This window comes from Felis catus, chromosome B4, assembly GCF_018350175.1.
Source record: "Felis catus isolate Fca126 chromosome B4, F.catus_Fca126_mat1.0, whole genome shotgun sequence".
NCBI classification, from domain to species: Eukaryota; Metazoa; Chordata; class Mammalia; order Carnivora; family Felidae; genus Felis; species Felis catus.
The window spans coordinates 132,886,070-132,900,253 of NC_058374.1; the positions used below are offsets into that span (position 1 = coordinate 132,886,070).

General features: G+C 52.1%; 2 protein-coding genes across 2 annotated transcripts; both read left to right on the forward strand.

Moving 5' to 3' along the window:
* Positions 1 to 126: 126 nt before the first annotated feature.
* LOC123386746 (MIEF1 upstream open reading frame protein) lies at positions 127 to 339 on the forward strand. Its single transcript, XM_045062390.1, has one exon. It carries the CDS (start codon positions 127 to 129, stop codon positions 337 to 339), a length of 213 nt encoding a protein of 70 aa, XP_044918325.1.
* Positions 340 to 6,819: 6,480 nt separating this feature from the next.
* Positions 6,820 to 13,672, forward strand: MIEF1 (mitochondrial elongation factor 1). Its single transcript, XM_003989273.6, has 4 exons — positions 6,820 to 6,963; positions 7,902 to 8,079; positions 8,283 to 8,545; positions 9,163 to 13,672. Exons 1-4 carry the CDS (start codon positions 6,820 to 6,822, stop codon positions 9,967 to 9,969), a joined length of 1,392 nt encoding a protein of 463 aa, XP_003989322.1. The 3' UTR covers positions 9,970 to 13,672.
* The last annotated feature ends 512 nt before the right edge of the window (positions 13,673 to 14,184 follow it).

Here is a 14,184-nt window from a genome sequence, read left to right on the forward strand (position 1 = left end):
CCCAGATTAAGAACCCCTGCGTTTTAGATAGTCTCTATATAGACCCTTCTATCGTTAATTCTGATTCTAGGCTTCTGTTTTTTCCCTTCTGTTTGTAGCTTGACGCCCAGCCCCCGCCAGTCCCCCATGGCCCCATGGAGCCGAGAGGCGGTGCTCAGTCTGTACCGGGCCCTGCTGCGCCAGGGTCGAGAGCTTCGCTACACTGATCGAGACTTCTATCTTGCCTCCATCCGCCGTGAGTTCCGGAAAAACCAGAAGCTAGAGGATCCTGAGGCCCGGGAGAGGCAGCTGGAAAAGGGCCTGGTCTTCCTCCACAGCAAATTGGGGGGGATTATTTAGGATCCCCTCCTTTCCCCTCTCCTCCTAATTCCAAGGGAAAGAGTTCAAAGGTGTCTTCATAGACACTCCTGCTCTTTCCCATCCCTACCTCACAGATGCAGTAAGCAGTCTCAGGTAGGTAGACACTTAATCCTATAGGTTTCTTTCTTTCTTTTTCTTTTTTCTTTTTGATGCAGGGGGCCAGGAGAGGGGACAGTTTCTTTTCAGTGACCATAGTCTTTCAGTCATTAGAAATCAATGGAGGAATTAGAGACATTAACAGAAGTAGGTTTCCTTATTGAGAAAAAATAGGCCTTGCGTTTCAAGGCCCGCCAGAAGAAAATTATTGTCACCATTTTATTTCCTGGAACATTTTACTTCTGAAAATGTTACAGAAGATCCTGGTTAAAAGTATTAGAGCTCACTTCCAGGCTGGCTCACTCTCAGTGGATTGCGTTACCTTATGGGTCAAGATCACATTCCCCAGACATGACTATATTCTGTTACAACACGGCCTACAAAGCAAGCATAGTGTGTGTGGACTTCAAGGGACCGTGTCTGGGTTCAAGTCCTGGCTCTGGTGCTAATAGCGGTGGGACTTAGGGCGAATTGCTAGACTTTTCCAAGCTCCCATCTCCTCATTTATAATGGAGAGAACAGTACCTACTTTGTGCGGTCATTTTGAGAATCCAGTGAGACTGCGCACACACAGCACTTGGAACGGTTCTCAGTAGGTGGTAGGTTAGCTCTGTTTACTCCTGATACCAGTGTTAACAAGAAGTCCCTCCATAACCTAGTGATTATATTTAGTTCGGCAACTTTTCCAGAGGGCCTTCTATGGCCCTGGCGTGTTCCGGCAGGCTCTGGGATAAAGGTGAACGATACGGTTCATCGAGGGACTTGGTCTGATGTGGAGATGAACGGAAAGTAATTCCAGGGGGAGCAACTCTGTGCCAGGGGGTCACATAAAGAGCTTAGAGATGGGGACGAGGACGTAATTCTGCCTGAGGAGGGAGGCGGTAGGGGGGGTCATAGGTGGCTATAGAAAAGGGCCGTTTGAGGTCCGCCTCAAATGAGAAATAGAAGCTTGCCATGCAGATGGCCAGGAACGGGCAAATATCGCGGTGGGAACGGTAGTCTGGAAACTTGAGTCTGCTGTGGCGGGCACAGCACGCCTGTGAGGCGAGTGGCCGGAGTTGAGGCCGGGCCGAGTCTGCAAGGAGACTGACCCCCCTGGCGAAGAGATTGTGACATCCGATAGGAGGGGGACGGTCACGGCTCTGGAAAGCAGGGGAATGGCACAGAAGAGGGATCGTGGCCGTGGCCGTGGCCGTGTGGAGAACAAGCTGCCGATGAGAGAGCGGAGGCAGCAAGTCCGGCCGGACGACCCTGAGCGACTGGGGTGGTGGGGCAGCTGCGCTTCCATAGTGTGCGCGGCAGCGGGGCTCGGTGGCCAGTTGGCCGAGGCTGGAGGTGGAGAGAGAAAAACGAAGGATAACTGGGGTATAAGGCTTGCCGGCTGGGCGAGGGTGCTGTTTTCCATAGAGGGGGAAAGCGGGCGGGGGGAGCGGGGAGCCTTATGTAACGGCTTTCGGTTCTCCTCGGCCACTTAGGTTGACTGCAGACTCGCCTTCGGCAGGGGAGGGCCAGGGGAGGGTTGATGCCCGCGGGAGCCTGCCTGCGCCGGGAAGGGTAGCGGATCCGAAAGAGAAATCGTTACTGAGTCCATCTGTTTTCCCTGTGAGTTGGGTTACAGATTGCCTTCACCACCTCCTCAAAAAACCAGAAATCCGCCCCCCCCCCCCCCCGCCCCCGTAGGGTTAACGGCTCATTTGTGCCGCAGATACGATATGATCTATGTGTCAACAGTGCTGGCCCTTGGGACACGGCAGCGAATGTGCCAAAATGCCTCCAAGAAGGTTAAGGTCTTCTGGCTCATAAGATGTGAACGAGGCGGGGTGGCAGGCCTTAGGACTCCTCTGCACTACTCTCCGGCAGACGAGCTCTGGGTTCGGATTCTGGCCGCGCAGCTTACCGACACGATAACCTTGGGCCAGTGACTTAACCTCTGCCTCCGCTTCTTCATCTGTACGTTGGAGGTAACCCTGCGACCCCATGGTGGCGGCGTAAGGATTCGGGAATTAACACGTGTAACGTGCCCGGCACGGTGACTCAGCGAGTGTCAGTTGGCCTCGTGTGCGCTCGAGCCAGACATGTTGAAGTCCTGTGGCTTTCTCAAGTAAGAGAAGTTGAGATTTTCACGGTTCTGTGCGGTCTGCCTCCGAAGCTGCAGGGCCACCGTTCCGCCTCATCCCCGCTCCATCGGGGCAATGAGTATGTCCGTTCCCGTTTTTGTACCTGGGGCGACAGGTTAAATAACTGGCCCGCAAATGCCACCGGCGCTGAGACCTTCCATCCCCAGCCCTGCCTGCCATGTCAGTGCTCCTCCTCCTTCTTTGTCCTCGTCTTTTTAAAAAACGTTTCCATTAGTTTTTAGTGTAGGGCTCAGTAGCAGTAAGAGTATTCACACCGTTGGGGCACTCGCAGGGCTCAGTTGGTTAAGCATCTGACTCGATCTCAGCTCCGGTCACGGTCTCGCGGTTCCTGGGATCAGGTCTCACGTTGGGCTCCGTGCTGACTGTGTGGAGCCTGCTTGGGACTGTCTCTCCCTCTCTCTGCCCCTTCCCTGCTCATGGGCACGTGCTCGCTCTCTCTCTCTCAAAATAAATAAACTTAAAAAAAAAAAAAAAAGAATATTCACATTGTTGCATAACAGATCTCCAAAACGTTTTCATCTTGAAAAACTGAAACTCTAAACCCAGTAACCAACAGTTCTCTTCCTTGATGGCACTGAGGAGCCAGGCTCCCCCACCCCCCACCCCCCTCCCCCTTCCCCGTCATGCCAGGTGGATTCTTGTGTCCTAATAGGCAGGCTAAGTCACAGAACCTGAGTAGACAACGTACGGTAGATAAGCAGTCTCGACTGAAACAAGTTAGGTTTTAGAACAAGAGCTTTTATCTCGCTGTTGAAGCTCATGGACATTCTCTCTTCTCCCTGGTCACCGGTGGCATCACCTGGTCCACATATGGGGGGAGCACACGGCACTAGACAAGGGAGAGCCTTCTCACAAGCTGCCAACTTAATGGTCTGGGTCTGAAGTGTGGAAGAGCATCAGTGTGAGCTTTAGAGGCCATTTCTTAGCTCTATCTCAGAAGGTAGGATGTAACTGAGAGGACAGTCTGGATTGCTGCCTGCCTTCTGGAAGGTGACCTTTTGTCCTGTGAATGGAAATCGTAAAAGACTTCACGATAGCTCGTACTTGTGGGGTACTCTTCCAGTTTATAAAGCGTTCACATTCAGTATTGTTGTAGATGTTTTTTCCTCACTACACAACCTTCTGATTCAGGCCACGCGGGGGTAGTTATCCCCTTTTCGTAGCTGGGGTGGTTAAGTAACTCAGCTAATAAGTCAGGGCTCAAAGGCAAGTACTCGTCCTCAGAGTTTCCGGCTTGAGAACTCAGGCTCTTTTCTGTTATGCCACATCACTGCTTCGTTCTTACCAGTCATCAGATGGGCCCTGGGTTAAATGGCCCGGGGAGGCTCCTTCTGGCTTTCACTTGGGTGGAGGACATCCCCTTCTGGTCCTGCTGCCTCACGTTCAAGGAGGTGCCTGCATCCAGTGTTTCTATTATAAACATATCAGTAAAGGTTCTTTTGTTTAAAAGAAAGAAAATGGGTGTGTGGGTGGCTGGGTCAGTTAAGCGTCCAACTCTTGATCTGGGCTCAAGTCTTGATCTTCCAGTTTGTGGGATTGAGCCCCACGTCGGGCTCTGCACTGATACCGTGGAGTCTGCTTGGGATTCCGTGTCTCCTCTCTCTGCCCCTTTCTTGCTCTCTTTCTCAAAAACTAACTAAATAAATAGAAAACACTGGTCATTGTTATGTGTGGGGAACACGTGTGTAAAGTTCTACTCTGTTCTGATTGAATTACTCTGCTTTGGCCAAGTTTGATCTGTGCCATCTCTGTCTCAGTGGCCACTGGAGGGACGATGAGTAGTGTTGTTCCCTGACCCCACCTGTAATGTATAGTTTAACTCTTCCCCTTGGCCTTGCTTGCTCTGTGCAAGTGGGAATGTATTTCATTTGGCCAAGTAGTCTCCCATTATGTCCCTAAGCCCGAAGCTTCTGTTGACCGGAAAAGGTAGAGAAAAGTGCCACCAAAGTTGTGAACTCTGGTTAGGGAAAAATATTTTTGGACTTGACAATGACTCTTAGTTAACTCAGTTGCTGAGTTCCCTTCCCTTCCCTTCCCTTCCCTTTCCCTTCCCCTTCCCTTCCCCTTCCCTTCCCCTTCCCTTCCCTTCCCCTTCCCCTTCCCCTTCCCCTTCCCCTTCCCCTTCCCCTTCCCCTTCCTTCCCTTCCCCTTCCCTTCCCCTTCCCTTCCCCTTCCCTTCCCCTTCCCTTCCCTTTCCCTTCCCTTTCCCTTCCCTTTCCCTTCCCTTCCCTTCCCCTTCCCTTCCCCTCCCCTTCCCCTCCCCTTCCCCTCCCCTTCCCCTCCCCTTCCCCTTCCCCTTCCCCTTCCCCTTCCCCTTCCCCTTCCCTTCCCCTTCCCCTTCCCTTCCCCTTCCCTTCCCAAGGGAGGATAGAGGCAAGGGCCAGAAGAGGTGAAGCCAGCAATACCTAGTTGTAGCAGTATTAGAAAGAAGGTTACTGGGGCGTCTGGGTGGCTCAGTCGGTTAAGCGTCTGACTTTGGCTTATGTCATGATCTTGCGGTTCATGGGTTTGAGCCCCGTGTCGGGCTCTGTGCTGACAGCTCGGAGCCTGGAGCCTGCTTCCGATTCTGTGTCTCCCTCGTTCTCTGCCCTTTCCCCATTCATGCTCTGTCTCTGTCTCAAAACTAAACATTTAAAAAAGAAAGAAAGAAAGAAGGTTACTTACACTGGAAGATGCACCCAGGGATCCTGTCTCTGTCTCCTCCCATCCTGGGCATGTTGGGACCCCGAGTGGTGCACAGCTGGCTTTCCCTGTGTAATTCCTGGGGTGGTGGACGCGGGAGGTCGGAGAGCAGCAGTGGTAAGAGCAGCGCTCAGATCTGCACCGCTTTGCCATCCTTCCTCTGTGTCGGACCCACGGTTCTCACAGGCTTATGTGGGGACGCGGGGAACTTCAGTCAGGATGACTTCATTGTTGCCGGGGAGCAAGTGTGTGCTCCCCTTGCCGGGGCTCTGTACGAGAGGCCGCCTCTTTGGTCTTGAGCCCATGAGCTCCTTTTTAGTTCATTTTTCAAGTGCATTTGGGTAGATGGGTGTGTGTGTGTGTGTGTGTGTGTGTGTGTGTGTTTTCCCAGTTAACAGCCAAGCCTACAGCGTCCTTGGGGTTTACACTCCGTGTCACCGTGCCAGCCTCCCCTGAACTCCTCGTGCCCCCCCGCCACCCGAACACTTTCCCCAAGAAGCAAAGCATTTGTCAAGTGGGAGTGTCCACAGAGTTATTTTTCCCTTTGGACCTTTCTCATGTGTGGACTTGAGGTTATGTCTCCGTGTGCAGTAGTCTGGTCCATGTTGTTACTATTTTTTTAACGGTTTATTTTTTTTGCAGAAAGTAGAGTGGGAAAGTTCGGTGTGGGTAAAGGGTGAACATGATGGTAGGAAAAGCAGCCTAGTAGGAGCTGGAGTCCTGAGTTGTGGAGGCGACTCTGCCACTCCCTGTCTCTGGGACCCCTGGCAGGTCACCTCACTATGTGTGAAGTGACGCCATGGGACTGGATGAGCATCTGCTAACCTAGTCTATTAGGTTAGACCTTCTCAGGTCTCACCTTACAGGAAGTGGTAGCCAAAGGATCAAAACAATCTACGCTACCGTGGTGGGAAGGGAGAGGGAGAGGGTTGAAGTGCATGGTAGGGTAATATAATATAATATAATATAATATAATATAATATAACATAATATAACATAAGAAGGGATTGATGGACACTGAGCTAAGGCTTTCTCTTTTTTTTTTTTTTTTAATTTTTTTTTAATGTTTATTTATTTTTGAGACAGAGAGAGACAGAGCATGAACAGGGGAGGGGCAGAGAGGGAGACACAGAATCGGAAGCAGGCTCCAGGCTCTGAGCCATCAGCCCAGAGCTCGATGCGGGGCTCGAACTCACGGACCGCGAGATCATGACCTGAGCTGAAGTCGGATGCTTAACTGACTGAGCCACCCAGGCGCCCCAAGGCTTTCTCTTTCTACAACCTCAGTAGATTGGTGGAGAGATTTTGTTCACAATGAGCTCGATCCATTCTTCCCCCCCTTGCATATGCAGATATGTCATGGGGCGTGGTATCTCTCCCTTGACCCTAGAGCATGCTGGCTAGAGGCAGGAGGATTTGGGTTGCTGGAATTCATAGAATGCGGTGTCCCTACTGCGGTGTGGCCTGATGGAGGAGGGAGGAGGGGTGGCTCTTGAGTCCCAGGTGGTGATGGCTGTGCTCTGACTTCGTCCTCAGGTGAGAGATGGCAGGCTCTGGTGAGCGCAAAGGCAAGAAGGATGACAATGGCATCGGCACGGCCATTGATTTCGTGCTCTCCAATGCCCGGCTGGTGCTGGGGGTGGGCGGAGCAGCCATGCTGGGCATCGCCACACTGGCAGTTAAGCGGGTAAGTGGGCGCAGCCAGGGCCAGGGGTGGGGGAGGCCGATAAGGCTGCCTCTGTAAAGTGGAGCTGACCTTGAATGAGCCTCGGATACTGCTAATGGGGGCATAACCTGGAAATCTGACATTGTTAGATGAGCCCATAGGAGAACTCAGCAGGTCTACTTCTAGGACTCCGCCCTGAAGAAATTGGTGGCAATACAAATAAGTCTATCCCAGTGAGTAAACAACTACAAATAACCAAAATGCCCTTCCTTAACTCCCCGATTTGAAATAGCAACACTCCCACCACATACACACTTCCTATTTCCCTTTTCTACTTTGTTTTTCTTAACATCTATCTCTGACTGAGTACGTCACATTTAACTTGTTTATTACATATTGCCTGTATCCTTCCACCGCACTGCAGACTCATGCGGGCAGGGATTGGGTCTCTGTGTTTTACTGCTTGACTCTGTGCACCTAGAACAACGCCTGGCATGTAGGAGCCACTCGGTAAATATCCGTTAAATAAATGAATCCGTGTTCAACATTATGGTACGTTCATAAGGTACAATGCTGAATAGTCAGAAAAGGTACATAGTGTTGACCACTGGGTTCCTTTTCAGTGACAGTGGGGAGATGATAAAAAGGATGAGTGAAAAAAATCCAGTTTCGCAAGTATACGTAGAGTAGGATCCTAAGTATATGCCTACATATTTCCCAGCAGGAGCCAGACCAAAATATTAACAGTCGTGTCTGTGTTGTGTCCTTATGGTAGATCTGTTTCTTGTTTGCATCATTTAGTATTTCCTGAGATTTTCTGCACGGAGCACAGTGTTCCATAATCTAGAGTAAAACTAAAGTTATTGAAAAATAGTAGTCCAACCCCCTAGGGCAGAGCTGCTGAGAAGAAGGGAAACGGAGGCAGGAAGCTTCCTATGCCGCGGCCTCTGCTATTTCAGATGTACGATAGGGCGATCAGTGCCCCTACCAGCCCCACCCGCCTGAGCCATTCAGGGAAGAGGAGCTGGGAAGAACCGAACTGGATGGGCTCGCCCCGACTGCTGAATAAAGAAATGAAGACAGGCCTGAGCCGCTCCCTGCAGACCCTTCCCACAGACTCCTCAGCCTTTGACGCAGGTGAGGACAAGGCCCCCGCCCCTCCGGGGCCTCTCTCTGGGTGCTCAGTACCGCCCCCGCTTTCAGCAGACCTTTCTTGAGCGCCCGTGTGCCAGGCACCGCGCTCGCACTTTCGTGCCAGGCCCTCCTTTCCGGGGCCGAGGCAGCTGTGGACTGAGCGAGCGCGGGAAGAGCTCATGTGCCTCTCTCTCTTGCCTTGGCAGATACATTCTGCCCGCCCCGGCCCAAGCCATTGGCCAGGAAGGGCCAGGTAGACTTGAAGAAGTCACGGCTCCGCATGTCCCTGCAGGAGAAACTTCTTACTTACTACCGGAACCGGGCGGCCATCCCTGCTGGCGAGCAGGCTCGGGCCAAGCAAGCTGCCGTGGACATATGTGCCGAGCTCCGGAGCTTCCTGCGGGCCAAGTTGCCGGACATGCCGCTCCGGGACATGTACCTGAGTGGCAGCCTCTATGACGACCTGCAGGTACCGAGGTGGTTCTCACGAAGGGTAGGGTCGGGTGCTGACCAGGATGCTTCTCCGGGGGCGCCTGGGGGGGCTCAGTCAGTTGAGCGTCGGACTTCGGCTCAAGTCACGATCTCACAGTTCGTGAATTCGAGTCCCGAGTCGGGCTCTGTGCTGACAGCGCGGAGCCTGCTTCGGATCCTCTGTCTCCCGCGCCCCGCCCCCGCCCCCCTCCCCGGCTTATGTGCGCACGAGCGCTCTTCACGCTCTCTCTCAAAAAAAATAGTAAAACATTTAAAACAAAAAAAGCCGTTTCTCAAGAGTCCTCTTGGTACAGAAGACCGGTGTCCCAGGCGTGCCAGAAAGACTGAAGTCTTGGGTCTTACTGTTTCTGAAGTCCACCTGCCGCCGTAGCCCTTGTCGTGTCTTCCTTAACCCTTTCTGTTTTTTTGTTTTTTTGTTTTTTTCTTTTTTTCTTTTTCTTATTCTGACAGACCGGGGTTCAAATCCTTGCTCTGAACGAATTCGTCGTTTCCTTTATTGATGGGGGAATACAAGATGGTGGGACCTGTGTTTGGGGAAAGTTCTCTCTTGGGCAGATTAGATCCCTCAAAACCTTTTTAATTGTGCTCCAACAGGTGGTGACAGCTGACCACATCCAACTCATCGTGCCCCTGGTGCTGGAGCAGAACCTGTGGTCGTGTATCCCTGGTGAGGACACCATCATGAATGTCCCCGGCTTCTGCCTGGTTCGCCGTGAGAACCCGGAGTATTTTCCTCGTGGTAGCAGCTACTGGGACCGCTGCGTAGTAGGGGGCTACCTTTCCCCCAAGACGGTGGCAGACACATTTGAGAAGGTAGTGGCTGGCTCCATCAACTGGCCAGCCATAGGGTCCCTCTTGGACTATGTGATCCGACCGGCACCACCCCCAGAAGCCCTGACTTTGGAAGTGCAGTATGAGCGCGACAAACATCTCGTCATTGACTTCCTGCCGTCGGTGACCCTCGGCGACACCGTCTTGGTAGCCAGACCACACCGGCTGGCCCAGTATGACAACCTGTGGCGGCTGAGCCTGCGGCCCGCAGAGACGGCACGCCTGCGGGCTCTGGACCAGGCCGACTCGGGCTGCCGATCTCTGTGCCTCAAGATCCTCAAGGCCATATGCAAGTCCACTCCGGCTCTGGGCCACCTCACTGCCAGCCAGCTCACCAACGTCATCCTCCACTTGGCCCAGGAGGAGGCTGACTGGTCTCCAGATATGTTGGCCGACCGATTCTTGCAGGCCTTGAGGGGACTCATCAGCTACCTAGAGGCCGGAGTCCTGCCCAGTGCCCTGAACCCCAAGGTGAACCTGTTTGCAGAGCTCACTCCTGAAGAAATAGATGAATTGGGATATACTCTCTATTGCTCCTTGTCTGAGCCGGAGGTGCTGCTGCACACGTAGGGCAGGTGAAGGCCAAAGTGGACGTCAGGCGGTCAGACCCTGGCTTCTCCGTTAGAAACACGTGGCTGCACAGCTGGTGCCTCACAGGGTCCCTAGGTGCCTCCTATCTTGCTGGTCATCACCCCGGTCACTTCATGCTGATTAGAATGCCGTCTCTTTGCCTCTCTTCTCACCCAGCCCTTTCTATTTTTGTTACCAAACACTGTGCTCCTACTCCTCCCCGCCCCCTTGCTCCAGGCTGACTTTTCTGGAATGAACTGAGAAGGTGAAGCACTGGCCTGACCTGAGCTGCTGTTTTGCAATTTGGCCCAGGTTTTCTGCCCCTGTCTGCCCTTTGGCCTGTTTTCCTTCCAGTGTCGCCTCTGTCTGTTCCTCTTGTTCACGCCTTCTGTTTTGCTTTTCTCCCTGGAGCATATCTGCCCCGTCAAGATGTTGCCTTTGAGTTGAATGTCACCGAAGAGTTCTGATCTGCACGTTTCCGAGCTGAGCTCTGCAGAGCGAGCGCTCAGACGCTATTTAGAATTTCTGGGGTTAAAACCGGGAGAAGAGCTGGCTCTTGACCCAGGTTCCTGGAGAAGCAGCCCATGCCCCCCACGTCCTGACCAGCTCAGATTCCTAAGTGCTGAGAAGGTCCCTCCTGGGAACACGGTTACTGACCCACGCAGGAGTGAGGCTCAAGATAAACGATGCAAAGTTGCCTGGAGATTGTGTTTTTTAGTGGCCATCTGTGAGGGTGCCGCGGGGGAGCTGGAGGTGGCGAGGAGGGCCTGGGGAGGGTGCGTGTGCCTGGTGTCTAGACCTCCCCTTCGGCTGGTCCAGATCAGCTGCGAGAGCGGAGTGGCAGGAGGACAGGAGGAGGACGAGGGAGGGAAGGGGCTGCCTGCCGGGGCGCCGCCCCCCCTGCGCAAGTGCTGTTGTTCGGCCCCTTCCTTGCTTCTTGCCAATTAGGACGAAGCCTTCGAGGACACAGCTTTGGGGAGGTTGACAGGTGTCTGAACGCTAACTGGAAAATCCAGTCACCAGGCGAGGCTTGGTGACCGAGTTTCTCCCCCATCAGGCCCCGCCCCTCTAGGATGCTGCCTCAGAGCAGGAAGGAGCCCAAAGCCAGCCCTTCCTTCCCCAGCTTCTGCCACAGGAACGTGAGAGCCGAGAGCCGTGCGTGCCGAGCCCCCCAGGCACCGTCGAAGGGCGAGCAGACTTGCGCTGACCTCTTCCCGGTCCTGTCTCAGCCCGCTCCTGGGGAGACTGGTGCTACCTAGGGAGAGAGTTGGTGTATAAAACACGGCGGGGGGGGGGGGGGGGGGGAGGGGGGGTGCAGCTTGCTCCGCCCCCTCTTATTTCCAGCTGCTAAAACTGCGCTGTGTGTATTGCAAAGTATCCTGAGGGTGGGGAGGAGTGTTTAATACACGACGTCTGTGCGTCTTGTGTTGTGCTTTTGTCCTGTCCGTGGCAAGAAGCCAGTAATAATTGTTTCTGATCTGCCCATCCAGTATTTCGTTCTCCCATCAACTTTTATTATTTTTTCTATTCTTCCTACCTCTCCATCGGTGAGATTCTGGTGAAGCTCTCCACAGCTGTCTCGTTCTTTCCCAACGACAGCAGCATGAAATGACTCTAAATAGCATTGAACCCTCAACTACCTTTGAATTTAGGTAGACGGTCCTGTCCCCTTCTGGTCATGGGTTAGGAGGGTGAACTAGGGTCAACCTCGACTCTATTGGGAAAAATTTCCTGCTCCTCTCTATGTATGCAGAGGTTCCTTAAAGTGGCTCAGCTCTTTCATTTGCATGAAGCTCCTGAGAGAGAATGAAACATAAGCCCGGAACCCTGAGAGAGATTCTCCACCCTGGCTGTTCATCAGAGTCAGATTAGGGTTTAAAGGAAATCGCTGTGCCTGAGTGCTGCCCTCGGTGACTGGCCCGGAGGGGGTGGGGTGGAGCCTGACCTTGGTGGTTCCAGAGCACGGAGCTCGCTCCTCGGATCCATTAGAGGGAAAGGAGAGGGGAGGCTGCAAAAGAGTGGGTTAGTCTTCATTGAGGTGAAGCAGTCGGTTTTCCCAATGTATTACAGAGTCTAGTTTTCTCAAGCTGGCATCTCTGACCAAATTGCATGTAAAGCATTGGAAGGGGAGCTGGAAAGAAACAAAAGATTTTAAAGACTTACGCCCAGATTATCAAAGCCAAGTGTAACTGCCATTTGGTTTTATCTCTTTTCTTAAAGAGCAACACAAGGGCATCTCTCTTAACTGTGTTTCACAAAACCAAAAACCGTGGCTTTCCCATTTCACAAGCAAGAACCACCTGGAAGTCCTCAGAACAAGAAGCAGTGGAAATTCTTGGCCCTGGTCCTAGTGGGTTTGGTGACTGAGACTGGGCAAGCCTTGTAAAACGTGGAAGATTGTCCAGTGTGTTGAGGTTCTTGGATGGAAGAGGACAACATTCTGCACCCCCTCCCGATTGTTTTAATCTTTGGGGAAGGACGTCGTGCCTTTCCCCACCACTCTCCTGCCTATGTACCCAGTAACTCCCACCTTTGCCTGAAGTCATGGCACCAGCTCCTACTTCTCTGGAAATTTTTTTGCACCATTTATGTTAGCAAACCACAGAGTTAGCCTAATGCTTAAAAATAATACTCGTCTCGAAAGCATAATCCATTCCAAAGTATATTTTGATTTTTTTCCCTGGTGCCCCTTCCTGAAAAATGAGTTCAGGATAACAGTATTTTTATGATATGCTTTGTCGTGACTGTTTTCCCCCTTCAAATAAATGATCAAAGTTAACGTTTGGAAAAGCTGTGTCGAGGCCTATGGTCTTTCCTCCTGGGTCTCGGCCCCTGCCGGTCTCCCTGTTCACATCCCAGGTTAGCTGATTTTGCTCCCTTGTACTCCAACTTGAGAACTCCCATGGTTTTGACAAGGAATTAGCTTCATGATCACAATCTCCTGGAGAGGCCCCAGCGGGGGTTCTGTAAGTAGGGAAAACCTGCATTGTGTTGGAGTCCTCTGCCATAGCCTCTCTTCCTTGAGGCTGTGACCTTGCCTGGAAACTTGTGTTCACAGGGTTTCTTAGTACTCTGCTCTTCCTGCTAAAGGTCCAGGCCAAAGACAATGGTAAGGGACACTTAAGACTCGATCTGTTAGGCTGTGGCCCTTTTAGACACTGCTGGTTGTCAGTGGCCAAAATACTAGGTGAGTTTTTTGTTGTTTTTTTTTAAGTTTATTTTTGAGAGAGCAGAAGCAGGGACAGAGGATCTGAAGTGGGCTCAGCGCTGACAGCAGAGAGCCCCATGCGGGGCTTGAGCTCCTGGGCTGTGAGATCACGACCTGAGCTGAAGTCACACACTTAACCAACTGAGCCACCCGGGTGCCTCCCCAGATGTGGGTTCCGAGGTGGAGTCCAGCGTGTTTACCTTTTCGTTCAGATCACCTTGTAGTCTTTAAATTCTTGGTCCCTGAGGCCAAGTCCACAACTTGCCTTCCAGTCACTTGCCTGCCCTTCAGTAGCAGTTGATACATTCAGCTGGTAGATTTGGGATCAGTCACTGGTCTTTGTGTCCCACCTTGGCTAGGTCCACATAGAAGTAGCTTCGCCCTGAGACCTGGGGAATTGCTGTCTTTTATTCTCCTTGAGGGAGGAAGTAAAGCTGGGGAAAATGATGTCCTTCCACAGCATGGAAAGAAAAAATAAAAATCTCCTTTCCCACAGCGTTGACTTGTGTGTGGTATGAAACATTTTCCTACAGGAGCGGTACTGGTTCTCCATTCTCAGCTAGAACCTCGGACGTGCTTGATCTGGGTCTCCATGATAGAATGGATGGGACAGGTTGCCCCTGGAGCCATTCATCAATGACCTCTGCAGTGTCAAAACTGGGGCAACATTACTTTCTTTAATTCTCAACCTCCTGCCTAGTCATCTGTAAGGAGGCACTGACGGGTCTCCTGAAACGTGCCCCATGGGTTCTTCGGTACACCTTGGAAGACTTGTGTAATGGTTCAGGGATACTTAAGTGCCTTTGCACGTAAGACTAGACTTTATATCTTGACGTTTGTGATTTCTCCAAAGCAATACAAAAACCATACTTTGCAATATGCTTTACATGTACCAGTTGTTGGTTTCATCAACTCAATAAATACTAGTAGTCCTCCGAGGAAGCAGGATGATAAAAGGAAAATGGGGAGTGGGGATTGGGAGGTCAGGATCAGAAGACCTGAGTTCT